Here is a 26,584-nt window from a genome sequence, read left to right as displayed (position 1 = left end):
AAAGAAAGATGCAAGGCACAACTACATTTACACATTCACCTCAGGCTTTACACTCTACTTTTTAAATACTTCTTTACATACATATTCCTATGTACAGTGTTGAACATTTTGTAATGAACGAAGAAAGGTCAAAAAACAAAAGAACATATTTAAACACAGATCCTTCAGATAGGAACTCATCTGTCATTGTCTAATACTATTGAGGATGATTTTCCAGAATGACACAGTTATATACATACAAAAGTCTGAACAGTCTGATATAGGTCATGATATTCTTCAATGTTGTTGTGTGAGATTACTACTGGACCGTTTTTAGAGGATCTAAATAGGGGATTTTTGCCATCATACATTTCACATACAAAGGGCCAAACTAACAAACACTGAGGCCTCAACACAATCATCTGGATTTATTTTTGTCTACATAAAGAAACATTATTGGTCTTTAATCAGAAATGTAATAAAACGTTATATTTACCAAGAGGTGATACTTTTGCTTAGAGGAATGATTAATGAAGCTAATTTGGTAAGGATATGTACCTCTATATATATATATATATATATATATATATATATATATATATATATAGATATATATATATATATATATATATATATATATATATATATAATATATATATATATATATATATATATATATATATATATCTATATATATATATATATATATATATATATATATATATATATATATATATATATAATTTCTGCTCAATATTATTTTAAACAAATCTCAATGGTCCTTTTCACGGTTTAGGTTTGACGTTAACCAAATGACAAAAACAAATATTCCTCCACACCTCACCTAGATATGTCTCACGAAAACATTTTGCTTACAGTATATGAGTTTAGTTTAAAGTACCACTGAAAGAGTAACAAAGTGTTGATTTGTACTATAACCAACATACTGTAGTCCTATTATTAGGTCATGGTTCAACACTGAAAAACACTCTGATTGAGCTGCTCTTGTACATCACGAGTGTACGTGTTTCTGTTACACTATTATTAAAATCAGACTACTGTATCGTCTTCTCTTTGACTTAAAAAATGTGTCGACATCAGTGAAAATAAGGCATTAACATACCATAGCTAAAAATTACAAAGTACATTAAATCATCAAATGTAGCAGTGATTCTAAAAAGTACATACTTTATCTGTCAGTCAGGTAATTTGCAATCTTAAAGGGGACCTATCATGCAAAATGCACTTTTTGATGTCTTTTATACATAAATATGTGTCCCCGGTGCGCCGGGGAACTCACGCAGCGTCAGAAAAATAAAACCCTTTCTCTTTTCCTCCGTACCCAAATCTTTTAAAAATGGGGGTACAACGAGCGGATACAGATTTGCTGCCGATATGACGTCAAATCGGCGGCGGACCCACAGAAAGTTGCTATCAGAAACAATGCCTGACGTGTTTTTTATCTCGTCTTTGTTTACATTAGCAACCTGTACTGTGGAGCACATGTGTTTAAAAAGCAGGAACTAAAAAAAGGAACTCACCTTGTGATAAACCCGCAAGAGAAAAAGCATTTGAGCTCCACACTGTTTCATAAATAATCTTTGATGTGGTTTAGAACAGGATGGCGTTTTATCACAGCAGAATTTAACTTTATCTCCGGTAGAATTCTGATCAGGCATTAGCTCCGCCTCCTCTTTTTTTTTTTTTTTTCAAGCTAAGGACCCAAAATCCGCGTTTCTCTAACAGGGCTGCAAAAGAGGGGTATGAGCAGTATGAGGCATGGCTACAATGGGTGATCTGTTTGGTATTTTAAGCAAAAACCTTCACAGACATGTTTTGCATAGGTATGGCCCTACAATATATTTTTTCCAATATAGCATAATAGGTCCACTTTAACACAATACAAATCTCTTATAAAGCCCACTATGGAAAACATTGTGGATGTGAAATGTGAAGTATGGTAAGGAGTATTGCAAAATGGTGCATGGCGCTGTAAGTACCTTCCAAGTGAGTTAAACTGGAGAATAACACCACTCCATAAACTACTATAAAAAACAACAACCTTTTCAGTTATCATCCTATGTGATAGGTTAATGAATATCTTCATAATAAGTGTAAGTTTAACTCTTTAGAGATGCAGGCTATGGTAACTGTAATGCATCATACAGAGTATATTTCCAAGGGGAGCGCACGTCAACTGAAGCCAACTGTAGAGAAATGAATGAACGTCTAACAGATGAGGGTGTAGTGCAGCCATGACCTCAGTAGGGGGAGCCAGCACACAACATTGGTCTCGCAGGATGAGCTCCTCTCAGTCCAGTGCTTCAATCAGCCCAAGAGTTTAGGGCATCATTTAGTCTCTCAGTCCCTGTGGATTCTCCATCGCAGGGCTTTCCTCTGGACTGTCCTGGCCTCGTGGCCCTGCAGCCTGCTCCGTCAGTCCTACAGTCTCTGAGTTCTGACTAGTTCTACCAACAGAGAGGCTACGGCTGCTCCGACTCCCCTCTGGAGCTGGAAGTGGGCTGCGTGCCTGAGGCCACAGTTCTGGGTGTTGAGGGTGCAGAGAGATGCGTTGTGGGGAGGCTCAAAGGGTCCTGTGGGCCCTCGTATTGAGGCAGCTCGCCCTCCGATGGAAGCTCTCCTTCTGCGAGGTACGGAGGTGGAGGGAGATCAAACCAGGGAGGCCGACTGGGGGTAAAGACAGAAGAAGAAGAAAGTGATGTCAGGACCATGAGTGTTGGATTTTCTTTTACTTTGACCAGCAGCAACATTCAGGAAGCACACTCTGCTGGTGATCACATGAATATTTAAGAACACCTGTAAGACTCTCATTCCCAACATTTGATTTTTTTCCCCAATTTATTTTGAATTTGAACAAAGGTTGCACATATTGATCCTGAGTGATTAATTTTGAAGCAGGTAATTGCAGAGAAAGTGATGACTTTAATCAGTATTTCATTCTCAAGAGCAATGTTCACTATAAGTTATTTTAAATAATGTATGTTTAGCAGCAATCCTTTATCAAATAATTTATTTTACATAATTAAATAAATAATATATAACTGTAAAAGATTACCCAGCCTAGTAGAGGAAAATTCAATTACAGTTTATTATGTTAAATGATATACTAAATTAGATTTAGCTATAGAGACAACTTCTACCACCACTACTACTAAACTAGAGTTTATAATACTTGGATTATAAACTCTCATACAGCTGTTATTCTGTTCACCTGACATCCAGAACAGCTTGTGAGTAGGATGGAGGTGAGTCCATGGAGAGTCCGGAGGGATAAAGGGTCCCAGACAGCAGATGTAGTGCCTGAGGAGTTGAGCTGTACTGGCCCGCTGCGGTGGGGGAGCCGGGGGAGAAGCCTGGACCCCCGGGATGGACGTGGCCCCGCTCCAAAATGACCAGACGGGACAGCAGCAGGGGCTGGTGGTGGTGGTGCAAGCTCCCCCTCACGCCTCTGGGCAGCAGGATGCTTCGCTTCCTCTGGTGATGAAGCACCAGGGCGAGCAACGCCACCACCAGGACGAAGATGACGGCGCTGCCAATGACGGCGTACGTGATGCTGGGGTAGTAGCGCAGGCGATAGTCCAGAGTCACAAAGTCCTGCCCCGGAGCTTCTGTGGGGGAGAGACGAAAAGGTAATTAAGGATGGATGATTTAGGAGCTTGGCGAAATGAGAGCATGAGAGGTGGTGAATGGAGGCCAATGAAGGGCATACCAATTGAGAGGGAAACAAGGTAATAGGTGGTTGAGGAAATACAATGGTGAGAGGTGGAGTTGCAGAGACAGGCATGAATATCAAGCAGCTAATAGTATCTTAGGTTCATCCTGAAATGTGTTCTGTGAGTCAATAGAGGCAGCCTCTCTTGGAGATGAGAGCGCCACATAACAAGCATAACAACAGTCTGACATGCTGGAGCAGCATGTTTAGAGCGGAGCACAGTTTTGAGACCACAGTTCACAAGTATGGACCTCACTCTTAAGAAGGGAAAAGAGGCAAAATAATTATTTGTGACGACCAAACAGCTTACAGCAGCTTTAAATAAAACAGGGCATTGAAGATGAGAGAAGGCACACCAGGGGCGGTCACACATTACCATGTTTGTCGCAGGGAAACGGCAAACTACTTAGAAGTGCAGGGAACTTAACGCTGGCGATAAATGCCATGGCCAGTGGTAAGAAACGCAGAGCAGCCAACTGGCTGCCTGAAATGAGGAGAGGGAGAGCTGTAATGCCAGGGAGCACTGCAGCTTATTATTCCAGATGGGAAGAGGGAATAGCACTTAAACATTTCCGTTGACTGGTAATATAGAGTGAGAATTTCAATCAGGCACTCTGGGGCGAGGCTGGTGTAAATGGTGTTCCTGCTGCTCACAGGCAGACAGTACCGTTGAACCGAGGAGAGAGGGAAGGAGAGTGGAAGGAATCCTTTTTATTACGAAGCTGCAGTAAGGCTGGGCTAATGAGCAATGAGCTACATAAAAGTATTTTACAGTTGCTGTTTCAGTTCAAATTACAGTAATGCCTCAGGCGTCCGTAAACATCAAACCGCCATGTGCCTCCTAAAAAGTTCAAAACACCCATCGGAACAATTTTCTATGCTTTGTGTTTGAGATTTCTGTGTTACTGCTTAACAGACTGTGTATAATGCCTCATATACATGACAAATAAATCATATCTCTGTCCAATTGGAGACAGTCGAGTATACATCCAGCAAAGCTTGCCAATAAATGACCATGGCAAGATATCTTGTGGTTTAATCGATAGTCTGAAAATGCTTCCATCTATAAGGATTCGATCCAATGAAACTGCAAAGCATGCAAGCCTTTTTAGACCTTTTGAAGTATTGCAGGCTTATATAGACTTACAGGCTCTTGGGGGATGTGTTTAGCGCAGGATAGAGATTCCCACCACATGTACAAGATAGAGCTACAAGGGGATTTAAATGAAACCTGTAGAGCTCCAGAGAAAGTCAACCAGTGTGACCCTGTAATGGTGAATTATGAATATGATCACAAAGACTTACATGCCTGTGAGAGGTAACTCTACTTCCAAGTAGATTATGTAATATTCTTAAATATGTACTAGCATTCAAATCACACATTTAATAAGGGTCACAATGTGTAAGTTAATGAATAGTTCCACATTTTGGGAAAGCTACAGCCAGCAGCTGGCAAAGTAGAATTTGTGCAATCATACAAATATCTCGTGACAATTATTGACTCAAAATTGAGCTCTGATCCAAACTGTGAAGCTGTGTGCAAAAGGGGGCACCAGCGTTTGTACTGTCTTAGGAAACTGTCCTATTTTAACATTGACAAAACCATGATGATCATGTTTTATCGTGCTTTTATCGAGTCAATTCTGTCTTTTACACTAATGTCATGGTTTGGTAACCTGACTTTAAAGAGCAGAGGGGGTCCAGCAGACTGATTGGTGAGCCACAGCTAAACCTGGAGACCCTGTACCTCAGGCAGTTACAGCGGTTATCCAGCTCCATATTAGACCATGACTCCCACCCTCTGCACTCAGAATTTAAGCTTTTTCCTTCGGGCCGGAGGTTACTTGTCCCAAAGAGTAGAACGAAGCGGTATAAAAACAGTTTTATCCCAGCAGCTATTGCACACATTAACACATCATAGGAGTGTCACACAGATGCCTATTTATTTATTTAATTATGAATTTTGAATGTCCATGTTTATACTAGTGTTTTTCTTCTTAAATGTTTTTGAAATATTTTGAGATTTGACGGAGCAGGGTGTACTTGTACTTTTTATTAGTCCTTTTATTAGAGATGTGTCAGTTGTTTGTGTTTGTTTTTAGAGTGTGTCAGGATGGATCCCTTGTCTTTTTCTCTGCAAACAAAATCTACCTACGGGTACAAATAAAGAACCTGAACCTGAGAAATGAGAGTGATACCAATCTTTTGATCAACTCTCAACAGGAAAGTGTGTGTGAGTGTATATCCCAAAATGTCAAACTATTCATTCCCCGAAAGGTGTCTTGGGGTTGGAGAGTCTTTCAAAGTCAATATTTGTCAGAGCAATTTTGTGGACACAGCGGCTGGCTGTCAATAGAGGAGGACTTTTTTTTTTGAGTGTGTTTTCTTGTTCTTCCAGACACCATGCTGCATGTTTCCTCTGTCTACCTGACCTTGAAGGCCTCGGGGAGTCTTCAGCAGTGTGTGTGAGTGTGTGTGTGTGCGTGTGAGAGGGAAATAAGAGGGTATGTGCACACATGCTTTTGAATTCCCAACAACAACCAGCCTGGCATACAGCCTATTTATGAACTAGTGTGTAGTCAGAGGCCCTGTGCCTTAATTAAATCTAATCTAATTCAGATGCTCCGCCCGCCGCCCAAAACAGGCACCAGCCAATAAAACAAGCCCCCTCGACCCCTGCTTTGTGATTTAAAATTGGCCAGTCTTTCAGCTACCAATTAATTATGAACTGGACTCTCAGAAGAGAAAGGCCAAAACAAAGAAGAATTATTTCCATAATTACCTAGTAAGGGAAAAAAAGCACAAATAGAGAGATCCCACCACTGCCACCCTACGCTGCCTATCAGGTTTCAGTGCAGTCCTCTAGGAGCAGAGAGGATACACACAAAGGGAACTCATAATGCTGTAACATTAACAATGGGAGCCTATTCGCTACATTAGCGATAGAGGCGTGAAAGGCTGTTTCAAATCAAACAGGAGATGAAAAGACAGGAAAAAAGGAAAAGAGACTAAGAAGTAAGCTTCTTTTCTGTTAGAGGAGAGAGGTCCTGTTTGTGTCTGTGCCCCCCCCGCTGTGTGTGTGATTGAGCTCCACGTTTTGTGTTTTAGTCCATTTTGAGCGGTTGGATGTAGTCATGGTACATTGAAAGCTGTGATCACCACATTCAAAGATCTACTAGGGGGGTCTTGCAATATCAATGGTAATTCTGGTTCAAAAGAAACACTTCTTATCACACATCGGTACCTTACGGACACATTCACACTTTCTGTTTTTTGATGGCAGAACATTAATTTCTGTGAAGTTTCGCACATCAAAAGTCCTGAACTTCTGAGAAGGGCAAATGTTGTGTTGAAGGGGAATCAAAGGGCACAGGTAAAAGCCACACACTCACAACCATTAAAACATTTCCCAAATTGGGATCAATAAAGTATATCTAATCTAATAATCAAATCATTTTATAACAAATTGTAGGGCTAAACATTGCAGTATTTATTGCCTTTCTGAGACAGAAATCAGTTCAACAGGTCATTCTGAACCAAAGGATGTTTAACTCCCTTTCAAACTCTTACCGCCACCCGTTTCTATTGGGATTTGTGAGCTTTCACCACATGTGCTCATAGTGCCTGGTCCTGATAGCTTCTCTGACAGTGCTACTTTGTGCCAAATCTATTTGATGGAAATGTCATGATCAAGGTTGAACATCAAAGTTCACAAGAAGCCTTCCTGTCTTTTCCTGTAGAACTTGACATCAAAGGTTAAAGAAGGCTATTTGTACTGTCAACAAAATAGAAAAATGGCAAAGCTGCTTGGACACTGTTGACTGCACAAGGACTAAAGTGAAGGAAGCTGTCCTACTGTAAGGTCTTTCAATGTCAAACTACCGTAGTCACACAAAGACCTGCTGTTTGGCTTGTAGGTATACCATCTGATCAGTGATTTTTAGTATGAAAATGTCAGGTATCATAAAACTTTGTCCTATTGTATATTTTAATTATTTTCCCATACTTTTTTTATTGGGTTTTCAGACAAATAACAGACAACAGTAGTATCATACAGAGTATCACATTGGGCTTTAGGTAATACAAAAACAGGTAAGAAATACAAGATTAGAGAAGGAGAGTAAACAACGCACCTGTCTGGTAAAACAAAACAAGGAAACAAAACAAACACGATAGGTCACCTCTGACAGTTAAGAAATGATCTTGATACATGGCAGTTGTAAATGAGTGCTCACATATACTCGTACATAAATTGAGTGCATAGCAGTAATACACCAATTAAGTCATTCCAGCAAATTAGGCGTGTCTAAGGGTTCGTCAGTCCGGGATAGTATCAAAGGTCATTTTATCAGTATATGAACTTTGCCCTATTTTATGCAAATAATAGAGAAATTGGGATTTACTTTTTGTCTAGGGAACCGGGGTGATGCTTACACCAACATGTCACTTAAGCAGTACTCTACAAGTATGGATAAAGGTAGTAGTATGTATAGTATAGATACATGGTTGTAATAGAAAATCGACAAATAGTTGAACTTATTAAGCTAGAAGTGTTTGATTGAATTTGTAGGTTCTTTTATCTTTCAGCATCTGGATCAGGAACATCATGGAGGACTTGTGAGTGGAGCTCGGGATGTTTAAAAGGGTCTGCTGCATGCAGCATCGACATCACTCTGCAGCCCCCCAGTGACATTGGCACCTCTAACAGTGCATCTATACTGTATTCATAAACTCATAAACCTTCCATATGTGGAGGGGAGGGGGCGAGGTGCAGCCTCTCCACTCAGCCACTTTAATTACATCTGAGTGCCTTCTCCCCACATCTCTCCCCTCCCATCCCCTCCCCACCACTCCTGTGCCTTTTGTTCCCCCTTCTCCTCTGATGCCTCCCTCTTCCTCCCTCTCTGCTTTGTGATTTCCATTGCTTCCTCCTTTCCTCTGCACTCACTTTTACGCTCTACTCCCCTCTTGTAGGTAATTTACCGGCATGGAGATGACATGCACCTTGCTTTTATGATATACAACAACTGCACTGAGCCTGGATTATGCACTCAGTGCTCATCAACTGCAGAAACCTGCCAAATCTCCATTTTCAATCTTTCTCCACTTTCTCTCCTTTTCCCTTTACACTCTCCAGCCATGTTCCTGTTTCCACTCTCTCCACTATACCACTTTTTTTGCGTATCATTATCTGAAGCCTGTATCAATCGTATTAACCAGAGAGGAGAGAGGTATAGGGACAGCACAGACAGCACACCAGTGGACAAAGACAGGAGTTTAAAGAGGACAGAAGTAGAAAGAGATGTGAAAGTCCAAAGGGAGAGGGAGAGGAGATGAGCACATAGCGTCTTTTAAAGTGTCATGCGCACACTTCTTCTCTCCTCTACCAACTATTAATACAATTGAACTCCACGCATGCTGCTCCAAACTAGCCTTAAGTAACAGGGACCACCTGCTGTATTTCTGTCAGTGCCAGAACACATTCTTTTTGCCTGGATCTCTTTCTGTGCTGCCGTCTTCTCTTTGTGCCATCGTTTTAAAACCAGGATAATTAGCCCCATTATCTTTGAAACTTCCCTTTTTCTTCTTATGTTGTGTGAAAACTAGTTCTAACATCGTCATGGATTCAGGCTTAACTCAGTTTGGTAAAACTAGGTAAAAACTAAAGACAGAAAGATATAATGGCACAGTGGAAATGTTTGGTATAAATCAGGGTTCTTACGGTCATTAAAAACCTGGAAAAGTCATGGAAATTCAAAATGCTAATTCCAGGCCCTGGAAAAGTTATGGAAAACAATATTTTTCCCAAAGTTTTGGAAAAGTCATGGAAATTTAACTAAAGTTGCATCAAATATAATTTATATTTTATCCATCTAATAAATACTGTATAGTAATGAAACGTAAAATGGCATTTAACTGTCGAGGTATTTCGCTGGTGAGAGATTTTAGTTAGTTTTGCGTGTAGAAGCTAGTAAGCCTATTATTTGATTTGTTTTAGATAGGCACAACATGTTTCATATGCAGACCTTATTTTCCTGTTCCATGTTAAAATAAACAATTTTCAGTGGTACGCTGAGAAAGAGTAATTTTTTTGGTCATGGAAAATTAGGTAAAGGTCATGGAAAAGTCATTGAAAATCATTGGTGAAAAAGTGTATGAGCCCTGATAAATGAATGTGATGGGCTTGGGTATGGCCAATATTGAGAAAACCAAATATCACAATGTTTTGACCAATATCAATATTGTGACGATATGGGTTGACATTGAATTTTGTGTTTTCACAAAATATTTACACATTGTTACTTTTCATGAACAATCATTAGTAATGTGGATATAAAGGCCAATAGAACAACTAAAACAGTCTGGCAAGTCCAGAGCATCAGTTTACAGTAAATTCAGCATTAAAAGGAACTTGATATTTAACAAAAGATAAATAACAAAGGGATATGATTATAGTTTGGAAAATGTCCATTACATTGTGTCCTTTGATACCCATTTTAAGGGAACCTTATCAAAACAGTTAACTTATATATGGTTATGGTATATACTTTGTTTTATTATAAAATTAAGCATAATATTCAAATAAATAGAATTAAAGCTAAAATGATTGTACACTTGATCCTACAATATTAATGATTTTCAGAACTATGTCCACTCATGTGTCTGTGTTGTACTATTAGATAGGACTTTGAAAGGCCAACAGAAAACCCCAATATTTACATTATACTGTAGCATAGCCAATGAGCAAGAAAAGAGGAAGTTTTCACATCAAAATAGTTCATAGATGAAATGAAATAAAGTCAGAACTCCATTGAGAGGGGCTACAGAACAAGATGAGACAGAATATTGGTACTCACCCACACATTGTGAGCTTATGCAGCAACTGAAGCACAGTGAGGGCCGATGTTCGAGCACAATAGGCTATTGAGCATCCACTGATTAAAACAAGCTCTGAAGCACTCTTTTGTCTGTCTGTAATCAAACTATGCTGCACATGAACAGGAGACATGTTGTTGGGTTGTGTAGATACAATAATTATTTTTCTTTAAATGGTGTAAATTCCTTCATCCTGATTGGCTACCTGCCAATGAATATGCTAATTGTCAAAACAGGGAAATAGGGAAATAAAATGAAAAGAAATCTGGCTAATGAAAGACCCTGCATATCTTAATTGCCACACTTAAAATGCCTGTGAATAAAGGCGAATGGAGCTTTCCCTCACCCCCCCTTTGGCTCATTCCTGAGGGAAAGCATAGGGCAGGCACAGATGTGCTGTACTTTCCCTATGCACTGAGGGCTCATTTCACATTCACAAAGTGCCATCTTTAAAAAGAGTCAGAAGAAAAAGAAAACTCCCCTGGCTTCAGCACTCCAGGGTATGCCGCTACAGAGCGTGTAAAGTGCGCCTGTCTTCAGCCGAGGCAGGCTGGTCACAGCGGTGCTTTCCCTTATTGCAGTCTCTTTGTCTGACGCTAATTACAGGTGTGGGCTTCTGGCTCATTTGGCAGCTCTGTTGCCAGAGTTACGCCCACACGACAGGGTGATAAAATTAGGTGCAGAACCAGTGGCAGGCTTGTCAGCACAATAAGTCCAATACTATAAGAGAAGATGGTTTGAAACCACTAGGGGGCAGACAGCTCACATGGCAACAGACAAATACTCATACACACATTCACACTTTACTATATGCTAGTGTTGGGTGGGCATCAACAACAGGGGGAGGGTGTGCATTGGGTGAGGGTTGTGTTTGGGGGGGGAGCATTCCATCTGGATTCAAACACCCACAGATGCACACATGTGCAATCAACGCAAATACAGTCACCATATACAGCACACATACATACCATTCAGTTAATCAGAAAAAAATGTCTAACACACACTCACACGCATGCACGCACACACTGACTGCTCTCAGATGCTCATGTGAGCTAAAACAGCAATACAAACAAAATACCAGAAATCCTTTTATCCTGTTCCAGAATGAGCTAACTAAACCCATGCCACATGGTGGAGATATCTAAAAAAAAAAAAGGGAGTGGGAGACTACAAACAGCAACTTGTGGGTAGCTTGGTGCACTTTTACTCTCGTCAGACTCCACTACTAGCAGAGAGAAAAACATACTATGAACACTATACTTAAAATCATAACTTTATATCATAGCTTTACCATCTATCTGACCAAATGTCGCTAAGTTGTATGTTAAAGTCTGCATATGAAATATAACACAAACACTTCATATACGCCTAGCAATTGTTGTCTGCATTCTTTTTGTATTTAGATTTGCTAACATTTTCTATATGTACCCTATGCAAAGCATTTGAGTAAGTGGGGAGGTGGTAGGCTTGCAGGTGAGGTGAGATTACTGTGTTGTATCTTTCTTTCTTTACAGGTAGCATTCCTTTTTAATTGTGGTTTTACTTTTATGTATGCACCATAATTCAAATTCCTCGTAAGTGTAAACCTACCTGGTAATAAACCTGTTTCTGATACAAAATGCAGCAACTGTGAATGTTTCAATCTTTTTCTCGTTGACTTTGGAGATGAGAATGATCCTTTATGGATGCATCGTTTTGGTTACTAGCAGAGCTGATCTATTTCCATCATATCTCATGTGCGGACACTATTCAATGCCAATCACTGTGCAAGCCACATCAGCTCCAGAGGTGGTCTGATGTTGCTGATCCAGCCCCATGCTGATAGTGTGTGTGTGTGGGCATGTACAACTTCCATTATCATACAACCTTCTTTATCTAGATAAGACATCCAGATACAGATCACACGTTAATCCCAGAGCATGAAAAAGGTCCATGCCTCGCCTCTATCCCAGCTCCCATGTTTTCCCTATTGCTCTCTAGATATATGGTGTTTGTTTGTGTGCTGTACCTTAAAGATGAGACACATCCACCTGGGCAACACTGATAAATGGTTTGGAAACAGGCATCCTTTCTAGGGAACTGTGAAACACTCAGGTTTATTTCTAGCAGAAACCTGGAAGCATTTGATGTTCTTATTGTACGCGAGACCAAAGACTGTACAGGTCCGATGTCATCAATTCATGGATGTCAGATTTTTTATTATACTGTGCTTCACACAATATATTTGCGGCAAATTAAACAGTTTATCGCTCTGACCTGCCAAAGCGTTTAGAGCAACTGCCTTCATGCAATCATTACATGCTGCCTGGACTTGGAAGGAGAGATGGAGAGAATTTAACATAATAATCTCAACACAGAAAAAAGGATGTTGAATGTACAACTTTTAGGATTATTCGATCTTTAAATATGTGTTTTGACAACTCTCCGGCGATCTTAAGATTTGCACCCTACACTTTAGTATGTGTTCACCCTCATTGTCCTCTGTTCTGGGATATTGTTTTTTACAACCCCCCCATGCCAGCAAATTTACCCCTGGGTGGGACATAAAAGATTGATTGATTGAAATCCACTCTGCCAAGCCACGCTGGGAAGCAAAGCATGTTAACTGCTCTGCATCGGGACGGTTCCAGATCCCTTCGGCATCCCAGTATTAATATTCATGTCCCATGCTGTCACCCTGTTCCTGTTGCTGTGCCCTGTCATGTACTATATGTCGGTTCTTGTTAGCATGCACAGAGAAAGAAGGAATTAATGGATAGGCTGTTTGTGTACTTTACAAGCCTGCCTGTCTTTCATTCCCCCTTTTTTCTCATTAAGAGCTTCTTCATGGTCTCATGTAAGCCCATATATTCATGTTTTTTTCAGTCTGTTTCTGACTATGTCCTTTTGTCTCTCGGTGTATCCTTCGGCATATCCTTCAGTGTGTGTGTGTGTGTGTGTGCGTGTGTGTGTGTGTGTGTGTGTGTGTGCGTGTGTGTGTGTGTGTTTGAGTTGCTCCGGGGAAGGGACGTTTTCATGCTTCATCGGGCCTCTATTTGCCTGTCCTGTAATAACTTGTCCGCTCCATTGCTTGCCACTATCAGACCCCCCCATAACACTCAGTCACAGCCTACCGTGGGCCACTAGACGAGTGGAGGGGACGTGGGTTAGAGTTAATGAATGACTTCGGCATCTGGAAAACATCCATAGTGGAGGAGGAGGAGGAGGAGGAGGAGGAGGAGGGAGGGGAAGCGTGGAGGGACAGATGGAAAGGAGAGGACAGGAAGGTTGAAGGGCAGGTGAAAGGAAGGCCACTCACTGATTTATCTAAGGAGCAGCGAATGTAAAAAAGGTTCAACGTAGAATGTAAAATAATAGAGAGCAAGGTTGGGTCTGAAAAAAAAGAGTGCAGCTGATAGAAGTAAGTACTGCAACATTAAGTACTTGTAATAAGATGTCAGACTGATTTAATAACCAATAACAATGCAGATTACTGTGACTGCTTTGCTATAGTGACATTATTGGTAAGCTCGGGACAGATATAAGAGGGCAATATATAGTTAACGCAACAATATTTAACAATAGTGAGTATATTCAGTTCTCATATTTAATGTATGGTGCAGCATGGCGGAGTCATTACATTGAGTCAACATAATGTATAGGTATTTGTAAACATACAATGTTTATGTGCCTATATCATCTACTTAGATGGTGTCTTATAACTCCAAAAGGGGTGGATGGTTGTATTGCCATAAAAGTACATTTAACTACAAGAATCGATTGACATATTGGGACTAACTGAGGTCTCCCTGAGGTCACTGCACCTAGCCAAGAAATAGTTCAGAACTCAACATTTCTTTTCACATGAGTTTTTATTCAGGCTAGCTTTTTTCTCTCTGTCACAAGTGTTTATACTGAGCTAAGCTTAATGGCTGCTGAAGGTAGCTTCATTTTGAATTTGCAGAGAGAAAACAACAAGAGAGTTTCCACAACTGGATCCGCGGCACAAAGTAGTTAATGTTGCTGCTGATGGGAGAACATTGAGAAGTGGAACAGAGAAAGCAATGTAGCACAGCAGGGAAAGACTCTAACTTATGTTCTTGACTTACTTAATAAAATATGGGCTATGACTATCACATCTGCTTGTGTATAAGGGAATCAGACTCAGAGGGAGCTGCAAAAACAAAGATGTGTCACTCATTGTTCTATTCATAACATGTTTGAACTGAGGCGCTGAATTGGGAGTTTCAACTCTTTTTCTTCCATTCAGTCGTTGTGAACGGTACGCTATTTTCTCCTGGAGCAAAGGGAAGAATGGGGAGGGTGAGAGGTGGCTCGGGATCGCTGAGAAGCTTTGACTAAGATCCCCTTCCCCCCAAACCTGACGGGTACAGTCACCATGGCAACTGTTCTTTGGGGCCGAAAGGTGAGTTGGGAAGGGGAGGAGGCTAGCCTGAGAGTGGACACAAACAGAACACGCATGCGCACAAACGGATAACGCCCAAAGCCATGATGTGATGGAGCTCTATGATAAGACCGTGGAGATTAACAGTCCTGGTCAGGCCTGTGTGCATTTGCAGAGATGGGATCCACCAGCCTCCTTAGGACGAATAGGAGGCTATTATAAACTCTAGCCTGCAGCTATATCGACAAAAAACAGCAGGCAGGATGACATGTAGGAGTCACAAAGGAGACAGGGATTCAGCTGACAGTTTCTGTGACAGGAGGCTGATGTGGGACGATTGACTGTTGAGGGCAAATTGGATTAAGTGACATAAAAAACTTTCCTACAGAACCGAAATAGCCCCAGTCGGGGTTGAATGTTAAAACAGATCTGACAATCACAGTCAATTAGGGAAATCATGAAGCTCAAATGTGAAGAAAAAAACGGTTTGTGAATATTGTTTAAAATTAATGGGTTTTATTCTAAGCTGAAATATATTCCTGCCTTGAGGGTGATTTCATTTCATTTCATTTCAAACCTTTATTTAATCAGATTGGTCCCATTGCGATCATAGATCTCTTTTTCAAGGGAGACCTGCAGCATATAGGTTCCACATGAAACATAAAACAATAAAGGACATCAATTTAATGCCATAATATGTTAACATCTGTGATAACAGAATTATGTAAGCACAGAAGCGCTTTTAAATACTTAATGTTTTCACATGTATCTGCTGGAAAATATGTGGGTGAGAATCCGTAAAACTTAACACATAAAATTGTCACAAAACACCATAGAGCTTCCATCACAGCTTGCCTCTTATATGAGCTGGATGTACTATATGTGGTCAACTGAATAGGTAAGGTATGGGAGCTAACCTGACAACAAAAAAAAGATGAAACATGAAGAGAGACTGTTTGAAGCAGAGGAGGATAAGTCTGAATTGATCAGCAAAAGATGCTGTCACGTGGTTAGAGACATTTTAGAGGCACACAACAAAGGAGAAGGCTCTTCTAATAAATGGTACAGCAGCGAGGACCGTGATGTACTGCCAGCCTCCTCAGAGTTTTATCTACAGCGTGACGTTGTGTCTCTCTCAGAATTCCTGCTCTGCTCAACACTAATTTAAGTTCCACTGCCAACCAAAACCTTTGTTTCAAAGCTCTTCAAAGCACTCCGAGGTCTGTATGTTATCAAGAGTGTGAACTGAATGGATTTTTCAACATGAATAATGTGCTTCAGTCCTCAGCCAACAGCTAATTATGTGACTTTCCCCGATTGTGAGAGGCTTCTCTAAAAGCACATTTAAAGCACCTCACTGTTGGTATTGAATGCTTTAAGTCATTGACTGCCAATTGGGAATAATGCTGAACATATTCCAAACATGCAAGCTTTTCCGGCAGTGGCTCAGTCAGTAGGGGCTTGGACTGTGAGCCGTAGGGTCGCTGATTTTAGTATAGTTTCCTTTTAATGTTTTGTGATTGCCACTGCTGTAAGAGAATTAACTTCTTGAGACGGGGGTCATATTTGAAGTATTCAATGAATCACAATAATTCATGGTTTTTTTCGTCATCGCCTGGTATTTTTGTGCGGTGAGTGAAGTGTGCATAAGACATTTTTAAAACGTATTTTTAGGAATTGCATTTATGGACACTATCATTTGAAATACGGTAGGTTTCCAAGAGATATGTTTTTGGGGGATAAACCTTGGCAGATGCCTATAGATGAAAAGTGGTATAAAAAGCATAATGTAACAAAGACTTGCTTTAAATGTACATAAAGTCACCTTTAATATCCTTGAGAAATGGCTGTAGTTGCTTGTGCTTATCCAATGCCTGTTTTAACTCGAGTCCACAAGCTGCCTGTGTTGGTGTCAGTTTTATTGATCAGATAAGTGGCAGTTAAGCAATCAGTTTTTTGCAGGCTGCCACTCACAGGTTCACCTGCTGAGTTGGTCCCAATGTGCACTAAAGCTGGTTAACGGCATTTCTGTGGTGCAGCTTATTGTATAGCTGTTGACAGTATGACACACATTTGTCAATATAATTGGACACTTTTTTTTTCTGTTTGTGTATGAAGCTGTAACACTTTGGACTGGGAGTTAAAGTTATTCATATTGATCCAAGTAAATTAATATAACTGCCAAATGCCATTCATGTTTTCCCTTAACCAAATACACACCATAATATTTAAATCATATTACATTTGGAGCTCTCTCAGGTATAGCTCCTAAACAAAATGTGTACTTAGGGGAAACACACACACACACACACACACACACACACACACACACACACACACACACACACACACACACACACACACACACACACACACACACACACACACACACACACACACACACCACACACACACACACACACACACACACACACACACACACACACACACACACACACACACACACACACACACACACACACACACACACACACACACACACACACACACACACACACACACACACACACACACACACACACACACACACACACACACACACACACACTATATTCCTTTGGATACATTACCTCCTGAGAATTGGTGGAAACAAGAGACGTCTAGAGTGTAAAGCTCAAATATTGTTTATTATTATATTAAGTATTTAATGTTGTTCTCAATGAAGAGATCATAGTCACACATACAAGTATGGTGCATAGAGACCTCTTTCTTGCAATGGGAAAATAGAATCAAGTCAATTGGGATTGTGACATACATATTACCACTTCAATCACTGAAGAGTTTACCATGAATCAAACCTGCCAACAACAGATTTCATATATAGCTACATAATCGGGTCTGCTAAGGTACTGAAAAAAGAAAATCATTCACACAAACATCTGTATAGACACCGGTTATGTGTTTGTTTCTGTGAACCACTAAGTATGCAAATAGGCCAGTCGATGCTGTTCGAGGCTAAAGGCAAACATGGGCAGCGTGCTCAAGGCTTATCTTTTAAAGGTACAGTGAACAGCGGCTCCCGCCCCCGCACGACAGGCCCACTTTATCCTGGCAGGCCACACTACGATGAGTCTGAGCTCAGAGAGCAGAGGGGTGCAGTGAAGTCAGGCCAGGATCTGGCTTCAGATCAAGTGGGATAAACCCTCCAATGACACACGCACACACTCACACTCTCGCACACACACAAACAAGCCCAAAAAGTTGTCTGCAAAGAAAAAGGAAGAACAAACCATGCAGAATATCAGTGCACATGTACAATGCCAGTCCTCCCATGGCTTTAGTTCTGCCCTGTTCTCCTCCTGGCTGAGAGACTGAGCAAGACCCCCCGATGGCCTTTCCACCATCTAATCCCCTCTCCTTGAACAATAGGCCTGGTCAGCCTGCTGGAAGCTCGAGGAGCCCCTGCGTCTTTTATCAAAGTCAAACAACAGAACAACACAGGCTGTTGCTGAAGGTCTATTGCTCCGCCTCATATCTCTGTGCTCGGCAAGAGAGGAATCAATGGCGTCTGAGTGATAAGAAGGGGTGCATGATGGTCAGCTGTGCAGCTTGTACAGATTTGCTCCGAGTGTATCAGTGCCTACGGGCTGGCTGGTACCTTGAGGTCACAGATAAGGCTCGTCGCAGAACCTTCTCTGAGATAAGTGTTTGAAGTCGTGACCTTTTACGCATGTGGAGCCAGGCAGCGAAGAATGCTGACCATGCACGCTGTGCGGTCTGAACGAACAATGGGGGAGCTGTGCTGACTGAAATGACAAGGGGATAAAAAAAAACCAGCAGGAATCTTGGTTTGTCTCATCAGAAGGTATGCTGAGTGTGTAACCATCTCCGTATGGCCATTTGCATACTCCCCAGATATCATTGCATGCCAGTCTTTCTTTTGTCTCTCATCTTCTTTTCTCTCCCTGCACCTGCATGTTCATCTTCCTGCACATCACGTATAACCTACAACTGGAAATAGCTGCCTGACGTCTCCTTGAAGACCAAAAAGACTTGACAGCAGGGTTCGATACATTGCAAAGATGTGACAAACAGCATCCTTTTGCACCTCTTCCCCAGGCTATTTACAATACCAAAGCTTCATTAACCAGAGGAGAACAAAACTCCTCTGGTTGCCGAAGGGTAAGCCTTGAACACAAACAGCCAATTAGGATCAATGCCTCTAAAATCAATTAGGCATGTAATACTGTATACTGTATATGTGCCCTGTGGCTTATTGGAACAAATGAAGCAGTGGGGCTCAGTGTGTGTTTAACCTTTACAAGTGGGAGAGGAACATTTATTTTTATTTTTATATATATATATATATATATACAGCTTAATTTATTGATATCATTTATTCACCTCCTTGGTCACACCCTCTTTCCAACACCAGTTTAAACATCATTCTTTCCTTAGTTTTATTGCTAAAAGTTCAATGAACGTTTATTTTGCCTTCTCCCTCCCCAATGCTTTTGTTTCTCTGCTCATATCAAACAAATCTGTTACTCTAATCTTGTTGATCTTTGATATGCCTTATTCTCAGCAGGGGCCTATTTTAGTGGCTTAGACAACTCCATTAATGGGTTCTTCCAAATCAATAACAGCTAGGCGCTGTATACGTTAACATACACTTATACTGCATCATTTTCCACATAATTGATCCAAATCCATGCATTTGCACACATGTTTCGTCTCGGTAATTAAGGCTTTTAAGAATATGCACATTTATTCATGATACCATCCATCAATGTCAGCAGGGTTCTTACACCTTTTCCAAAGTCAAATTCAAGCACTTTTCAAGCATTTTCAAGGTGCATTTTCAAGCTTTTCAAGCATCTTACAGCTGTTGTAAATTACATATTTATATACACATACTTATACTCAAATGATTATTTCCCTACCTCACATTAAATCAGATGTTCTTTATGCTATAAACAACCAAATGTGTGTTTCATAATAGCATTCTACATGAGGATGAAAAATTAAAAATGTTAGAAAAGAAAACTAAGTTTAATATTTCAAAATGAGTGACCCATCTGTACGTAGACTGGGCATCCCATATAACCTGGCTGAGCCAATATAAAACAATCAGCCAAATAACTTTTCAATATATTATTGATTACTATTTTTGAGGTACTTTTAGGTTGGCAGTAAACACAAGTCAGAGGTAAATGGTGTACTTTGACTCCACTACATGTATTTAATACCTTTAGTTACTTTACAGATGTGGATGAATGATGTGAAATATAATAAAGTGTTAAATCAGACTTTAGTTCCACCTGGAGTAAATTCACAAGCTACCCTGCAGTATACAAAGTCATTCAAACTAGCTGCACCTTTACCAGCTTTGATAACACTTTCATGATCAATCATTATAAAACATATCATATACAATTATTAGGGATGCTCCGATCGCCAATTTTGGAGCCGATCGCCGGAATCAGTATCGGCCGATACCGATATCGCTCTCTTTTCCTCTCTCCCCCTCTCTCTCTCTCCTGACAGCCCGTCAGTATCTCCTGCAGCTCACTGATCCAGTAATGAGTGACCCGACAGTGAAGAATAAATATATTTATAGCTAGTTTAGCTTGTTCCAGAGGTAGATCAAATAGCTAAGTGTGTTAGGTCTAACTCTTAATGTGTGTTCTGCTCCGCTCACCGGTCCGTCACAGCGGGTGGAGCTGCAGGATTTCTGCTCCACACACACGTTGCATACCGCTATTTTATTGTCATTTTCGGACACTTAAAATACTGCCAGACTAGTGAAGCCATTTTGGCGAGCTTGTTTTGCCGCGCACAGAGAAAAGTGTCATGTATTTTACATGCAACGATAGCCTAATCTAAAATGCTCTACTATGGCGTACCTTTCGTGTGGTGTGTGGCTCGTCAGCGCAGACTCTCGCATCGTTATTGTTGCACACTTTGCAGGAGGCTACTCTTGGGCTTCGCTTGACCCTCGTCTTAGCCATGGCTTGTATTTGTCTTCTGCTAGCCAACGCTCGTTGAAACGGCAACCTCCTGGCATACTGTCATCTATCACTCTCATCAGAATGCCCAGGTCACACACGTAACAAAAACACTTGCCGGTCACGCGCATTGCGCGGGAAGGCCGGAGCGGAGCTGTTTTATGTAAAAGCGAAGCAATTAAGCGCGCTCCGACTTCTTTATTTTCTTTTAATCTAAAAAGCGAAGTAAAGCATTTACAATTTCAAGCACTTTATCCCAAATTCAAGCACCATTCCCAAAATTCAAGCACTTTTCAAACCTTGAAAACACCTCGTACAATTTCAAGCATTTTCAAGGATTTCCAGCACCCGTACGCACCCTGTGTCAGGTTGAGGCATGCATGCACATGTTCTGTAAGACGGAAATACAATCTCTAGCCCACACAACCTCAGATGAGACAGACTTTACATCAAACTGTGGCACACTGAGTAAGTGTGTCAGCTTGGTAACCCTCTAATTATTAATGCAGCTTTCAGCTAGGCGTTAGCAGTAGCCTGAGGGAGTCGTACGATACTGTGTTACTTAGAGAGGAGGGTCATGAGGTATTCAGTGGAGAGTTTGTATGTTGAGGCACAAATTCAATTACAGGCACAAAAATATCTCTTCATCCCAATTCCATACGCAAATTAGTCGTGTAAATATTTATCTTCATAGTCATGTGTTTGTGCAGTTGGTGTCATTTTCTGTTTAACAAACAGAACAGTGTTATTAAATGTGTGCTAACAGGCATCTATCAGTTGGATACTTTGGAAATCTTTATCCAATTAACAAAAACAAGTTGTTTTTTTCAAAAATGTTATTGATTAGTTTTACAAACCTCATTAAATAATATGTAGAGTCACAGTAGGCCATACTGTACAAGTGAACTAATGTGACTGTAATCTTCAAACACCTCTAAAACAGAAAGAGGTCTACATTGCCATGTGTAAACTTAGTATGAGTTTAAGTTAGGTTAGTCTAACCGCCTAAACTGATAAACAGCAGTAAAACACTGTATAAAGAAATGGGTATTCTGAGTTTAAAAAACACAACTACTTTCTAAAAGGTGACTAACAAACATATATTCAGTCCTGGTTTTTAGGAGTTGTATAATGTTTCAAAACATTCTTAGAGGGAAAATGAATCTTAATAAAAGTCAAAGAAAACCACAGCCCTGAGATTTGATGATATTTCTGTGAATACTAACAGCTAAAAGGTTTCCCAGTCGATGGGCAGAGCTGGAAGAGGCTGCTTTTAGAAACTAGGCTAGCAAACCACCCCCCCCCCCCCCCATAAGCCAGCCCTCAGGAGTACTCACAGTTGGTCTACAGAACCATATCTATCGTGCATGGTCTGAAGGGGAAATGCCTATAGATCAGTGCATACAAAGGGAAGGCACATAAAGTGTTTTTACATCTAAAAGAGTAAATGATTGCACATTATATCCTGTCTGAGGTGCACAGGCAATAAGAGTTGAACATTTGCAAATGACAGATAACCCAGATCAAAATACACCCTAGAGCTACACGGTGTGCAAGTTTGTTTTTACTTATTTAAACATTTCAAAGAAAGACTAAATGTTAGAAATGCAATAATCCTACAGCTGGAGAGAAAAACAGAACTTTGGTCCGCCTTCAACCTTCATTTACTTTCCTCTGAGATTCCTGTTGCCAGTGAAGCTGGTTTTGGAACCCACACATACATAACAATCTCTCACAAAGGGCAGAATGTCACTCTATGTTGCTATTCCCAGTGCACTTGGGCAGCATCTTCCTTTCACTCAGTGCTTGTACCGTGACCCATTTTGAAATGCAATACTGTTGCCCTGTTGTTTAATCAACTGACGACATTTTGAACAAGTTTGACACATCAAATGGTCAAAAGCCATCTCAAATTTCCAATAAAGTGGACAAGAGCAAGTTACACTTGAAGTGCAATCGAGCCTCATTACACACACTTATTCCCCAACACACACAAACTGAAACACAGCCTTTCATCCACATCTTCATTATTTTAAAGTTATAACGGAAAAAACCTGAAAGTGGTAAACTTGTTGCTTCTATGCAACTTGGGTATGGGATAATCTACAAAATAATCCAATTGATAGTTGTAAGTCATCATAGTAATAAGGCAATAAGTGTGGTTGTTTTTCTTGAGAGGCCTCACTATAAATAAGATGGTCTTTTATATTGTTATTTATGTATGTCATGTTGTATATGTTGTATTTTAATGTGTTAAGAATGTGTATGGCTGCAACCTTTGCCTCGAAGAAAGAAATAAGGAAAACAAAATACATAGCTTTAAGAAGCTTTAAAAAGGGAGAAAAACATATTTTTTTGGTAATACTTAAAGGGGACCTATCATGCAAAATGCACTTTTGTACGTCTTTTATACATGAATATGTGTCCCCGGTGTTCCAGGGAACTCACCAAGTGTCAGAAAACACAACCCTCTCTTGTAGGGGAAACTTCTGTGTAGCAATGCATGGAGTCACCGACTCAGGAAGGAGACACGGTGAGAGTTGGAGCTTTGATGTCAAACACTGATGGGTTTATTCAGAGTATTCGGCCGGAGGATTCACATCACAAATCAAAGAGTCAGAGGTTCTGACTACACGGTAGAGTTGCCACGTCAATTCTGAAGAGCCTCTCTCTATGCTACTGTAGACCTTTTAACTGGTTCACAGAGAGTAATCAACATCTCTGAAGGAGTAGACTAAACAGCTGGGAACACTGAGCCACCTGCGTCCGACACTCATGGTCTCAAAGATTTCACATCTTAGAGTCCACAAACACCGATAAAGAAGTGCCTCAGCGTTCTCACAACAAGTACCATTCGTGCCAGACAAGTTGACCGGTCACAAACTGGTGACAACAACACATATGGCACCAAGGCCTTTCCTTAAAGGAGATAACAGACGTCAGAGTAGATCATAAAACGTCACAGAGCAAAAGGTTAGATATCTAGAAGAATTATTCCCCAACCCTCTCTCTTTTCCTCCATACCCAAATCTCTAAAAACGGGGCTGCAACGGATCTGATACAGACTGATCCAGATTTGAACATTTCTCTGACGTAAGGACGGAGGAGCTGACCTATCAGGGGAATGAGAGGTTGCCGTGGCATGGTAACAGCATGGTAACACGACGCTCGTAACTCGGCCCCCTCCTTTGCAGGGGGGCGTGGTCAGCTGCAGCGCATGCAAAGACAGGGTGGAGGAGAGCAAAATAGAGCGAAATGAGGCATGGCTAAAATGCCTGTTTGGTATTTTGAAAAAGAAAACGTATAAATATACCTTATATAGGTATGGCCCTACAATATATTATTCAAATATAGCATGATAGGTCCACTTTACCCAAGATCTACATTTTTGCAAATGTTAATAACAATGTTTATTTAGCCTTTCCACTACTTTCTACTGGCACAAAGGGAATCCTCCTTGAGACCGATGTAAATACAAAATGTAGCCATCAGAGGCTTTAGAAAGGTCAAGGTTAATGTGCACATCAGCCAAGGACTGTCAATACCTTTCATCGATCGGGGATCAAACTGCCAACACACAAGTGATTCAGAGTGTTTAGGAATTCATCAATTAATCGTGGTTCTAACCTCACACAAAATACTTGATCAGCCCTCTACTTTCAGTCAGAACCCATACAGTGCTTCACACAAGGCAGCACATGTATTTAGGGGCAACATGCATTGTCACATGCTTCAGGATCTGAGCTTATCAAAGACTTAAACTTGTATTTTTAAGATAAGAAACTCAAGCAGTAAGGAAGACCACTTATCATTAGTCATGCCATGCTGACTAATGATAAGTAATCCCTTTTAACCTTTGCTTCAGATGGATATACTGTATTACTTCATTTACACTCTGCTTTTATTTTCAATGTGGTAACATTTAAGTCTTTGCCTTAGGTTTCTCAAGCGTTGCATTACTTTTTTGTATCTCTTTGCCACAACCATACTCCAGTTTGAACAATCCAGCATCGCATGTACGTACACCACAGATCTGTGCACATGTTTGTCCTGCAGGCATACTTGTCCTTGCTTTGTGTGCATTCTCTCCACCAAGCAAAGCACTAAAGGTGAAACCCACCACACAAACCCTTTTCTATTGTTCACTGTATCTCTCACCCTTTTTCTCTTCCTTTTCCCTGTCTCTCTCAATCTCCATCATGACTTTAACATGCCTCTAGCATGCAGGTAATCTGACAGCACCAAACAATGAGAACAACATAAAGAGGAAGAATGGGTGAAGCAGAGGCGGAGAGAGAAAAAAGAATGATGCGGAGGCAGAAGAAAAATACTAGTGCAGAAACAGAGGGGTATTATCATCTCAAGCATTATGTTTAAAGCCTTGCACATCTGAACAAAGCGACGAAGATCGCCAGAGGAAGCAAGAGAACAGAGGCGAGAGGAGAAGCCCATGATGAGAGAAGACAAGAGAGTGGGCCATGAGGAGGTGAAATGTTAAATAGAAGTGATGAGATTGGGGCCAAATGCCAAAACTGCGAAAAACTCGATGGGAGTGTAATGGTACATGAGTCAAAGTGACAGAGGAGAGAGCGCAATAGGACCAAAAAAGACAAGGCAGCAATTGTGACATATGGTGCAAATTCCAGTAATTACCATGAATGAGAGCACTGTTGCATGCAGGCACTAATCTAGGCCCCCTCTTCAATCTCTAAACTTCAAGTATGACCTCTTTCAAAAACTCATATCCTTTTTTCACTCAGAATCCTCTACTCCACTTTGTTCGCTGTTTCCCTGAAATACTTCGCCTCCTCTTTTATCAGTCCTGCTTTGTTTCCTTCCCACCTCACCACTCTGGCATAAATTCAATCCACTCGTTGTGATTCTTCGATTTCTGTGATTTCCTGTTCCCAAAGCAGCGCTCCTCTGTTTGGCTCGTTCCTTTGCTTTCTGCACCTGCCTCACATGTTTCCTGCCTGCTTCTTCTCATCTCTGCAGATACCTTATTCCCTGCTTACAGTTCCTCTCTTTAGTAGTTTCCCTCTCTCTACCAGCACTCATGACCCCTTCCCCAGCTACTGTTTCCATCTCCCTGTTTCCACCTGCGTCTTTGTCCTCCCTCTTGACTCACTGTCTTTCTACACAATGAATCCAGAGGGTTTTATCTTTTTTCCCTCAATGGCTTTGCCACTCTTCCTAATCCCTCATCTCCATCAGCTTCCCTCCCGCTCCCTATCACTCTCTCCATGTGCTTTCCTTGCTTCTTCCGTTCCATCGTCTTCACACTCACAGTTTGCTCTTTTTTCATCCCATATCCTACCCCCACACCCGCCATCCACCCTCCTATTGCATTTCTACCTCTCACACTCTCTGACATGCAATCCCTCTTTCCTCTCTCCAGGGCACTCTTCTTTTTCCTCCGTTCCACTTAAGCCTTCCTTCTTTTTGCATTTCCCTGATGGATACATGCACATCAAACACATATATGGACGCTCATAGCTCCCACACGCTCATAGCTCCAACACGCTCACAGCTCCCACACGCTCATAGCTCCAACACGCTCATAGCTCCAACACGCTCACAGCTCCAACACGCTCATAGCTCCAACACGCTCATAGCTCCCACACACATCCACACACACACACA

The 26,584-nt window shown here is 41.0% G+C and overlaps 1 protein-coding gene across 1 annotated transcript in view; it reads right to left on the bottom strand.

The window, feature by feature from the left end:
* Positions 1-1,806: 1,806 nt before the first annotated feature.
* The window catches only part of ldlrad3 (low density lipoprotein receptor class A domain containing 3), a 76,276-nt gene continuing 51,498 nt past the window's right edge, over positions 1,807-26,584 (bottom strand). The window contains exons 6-7 of the mRNA XM_034141173.1: positions 3,212-3,608; positions 1,807-2,667 (exon numbers count right to left, since the gene is read on the bottom strand). Coding sequence (XP_033997064.1) covers positions 2,463-2,667; positions 3,212-3,608 — 602 coding nt within the window. The 3' untranslated portion in view covers positions 1,807-2,462. The remainder of the gene's footprint in view (positions 2,668-3,211; positions 3,609-26,584) is intronic.

The sequence above is a fragment of the Trematomus bernacchii genome, unplaced genomic scaffold (assembly GCF_902827165.1).
Source record: "Trematomus bernacchii unplaced genomic scaffold, fTreBer1.1, whole genome shotgun sequence".
Taxonomy (NCBI): domain Eukaryota; kingdom Metazoa; phylum Chordata; class Actinopteri; order Perciformes; family Nototheniidae; genus Trematomus; species Trematomus bernacchii.
Note: the sequence above shows the minus strand (reverse complement) of the source record. Positions and strands in the feature narration are given on the sequence as shown.